At 65.9% G+C, this 1,221-nt stretch overlaps 1 protein-coding gene across 2 annotated transcripts in view; it reads right to left on the bottom strand.

Annotated features, from left to right (window-relative positions):
• ZFPM2 (zinc finger protein, FOG family member 2) overlaps positions 1-652 on the bottom strand; it is a 305,780-nt gene extending 305,128 nt beyond the window's left edge. Inside the window, exon 1 of one of the 2 annotated variants that reach the window (XM_069854516.1) lies at positions 572-652. In XM_069854516.1, coding sequence (XP_069710617.1) covers positions 572-611 — 40 coding nt within the window. In that variant the 5' untranslated portion in view covers positions 612-652. The remainder of the gene's footprint in view (positions 1-571) is intronic. The other variant, XM_069854517.1, reaches the window with a different exon arrangement.
• Positions 653-1,221: the final 569 nt, after the last annotated feature.

Raw genomic sequence — 1,221 nt, 5'->3', positions numbered from 1 at the left:
GCAGGAAAAGTGAAGCCACCAAGACTCTTAGGCGGAGTATCTCTCGGCTACAAGCGTTCAGCACACCTGGTTCTCCGCACAGAACCCACCTCAGCGCCGCTAACCCCCCCGCGGGGCGGCAGGAGCCCCGGGGGCTGCCCCGCGCCTGCCCGCAGCCGAGCGGCGTCCGCAGCCTGCGCTGCGCTCCCGGCACCACTGCAACTTGGGGGGAAAAAAAAAACAAAAAAAAAACAACAAAAAAACCCCAAACAAACAAAAAAACCCCACACAAACAGGAGCGCTGCCGCTGCGAAACTCGGAGGAAGAGTTTGAAGAGACGACGGGGAGGCAGCGAGAGCTCCAGAGGAGCAAAAAAGCGAGAAAGCGAGGAGCCCGCTAGCCCCGCAGCGGAGAAGCCCCCGGGTTTCTCTCTTCTCCCCTTTCTCTCTCCCCACCTCTCGGGCAAAGTTTCACCGTTCGTTCCGGACTCCGGACGCCCCCCACCCGCGTTCCCCACATCCACCTCTCTCGCGTCTCCCGAGAACGAGATAAATAAAAGTCTGTTAGAGGGAGCCCCCCTCAGGAAACTTACGTTTGATCTGCCTGGGTTTGCTCTGTTTCCTGCGGGACATGCTGCTCGGCGGGCGCTCCTGCCTCGCTCCAGGTGCGGGAGTGGAGCGGGGAGGGGACGGGGGCGGATCAGCAGCCCGGGTTCATGGAGAAGCCGGCGGCCGCCTCGGGATGCGGAGGCAGAGAAACGGGGAGAGGGAAAGAGCGCGTGTCGGAGGACGAGGGACCGGGGTAGGTGAGACGGAGAGCGAGAAGGAGGAGAGAGAAAAGCAGAAAGAGCGGAGGGAGGGCGCGGGGGAAGGAGCGAGGGAGGGAGGGAGAGGAGGAAGGAAGGGAAGGGGGGAGGGAGAGAGGGAGGGAGGGGAAAGCCTGGCTCCTCGCTCGCTCTCTCCCTCTCTCGCCCGCTCTGAGCCGCCGCTCCCCGCGCCGCGCTCCGCTCCGACTGACAGCGGCGGGAGGCGCCGGCGAGGGAGGGGGCGAGGGAGGGGCTTTCCGGGACTGGGGGGGGGGGGGGCGGAAAGAGGGGGGCGTTCGTCCGTCAGGCTTGACGAGCAGCGGCTGCTGCCAGAGACGAGTCCGCATGCAAATCGCCTCCTGCCCGCGGGGCGCCGAGGCGGGAGGCTCCGATCGTCCCGGCTCCGGCGGCGCGGGCAGCCCGCAACTTTTCCTCGA

The sequence above is a fragment of the Phaenicophaeus curvirostris genome, chromosome 3 (genome assembly GCF_032191515.1).
Source record: "Phaenicophaeus curvirostris isolate KB17595 chromosome 3, BPBGC_Pcur_1.0, whole genome shotgun sequence".
Classification (NCBI taxonomy): Eukaryota; Metazoa; Chordata; class Aves; order Cuculiformes; family Cuculidae; genus Phaenicophaeus; species Phaenicophaeus curvirostris.
Note: the sequence above shows the minus strand (reverse complement) of the source record. Positions and strands in the feature narration are given on the sequence as shown.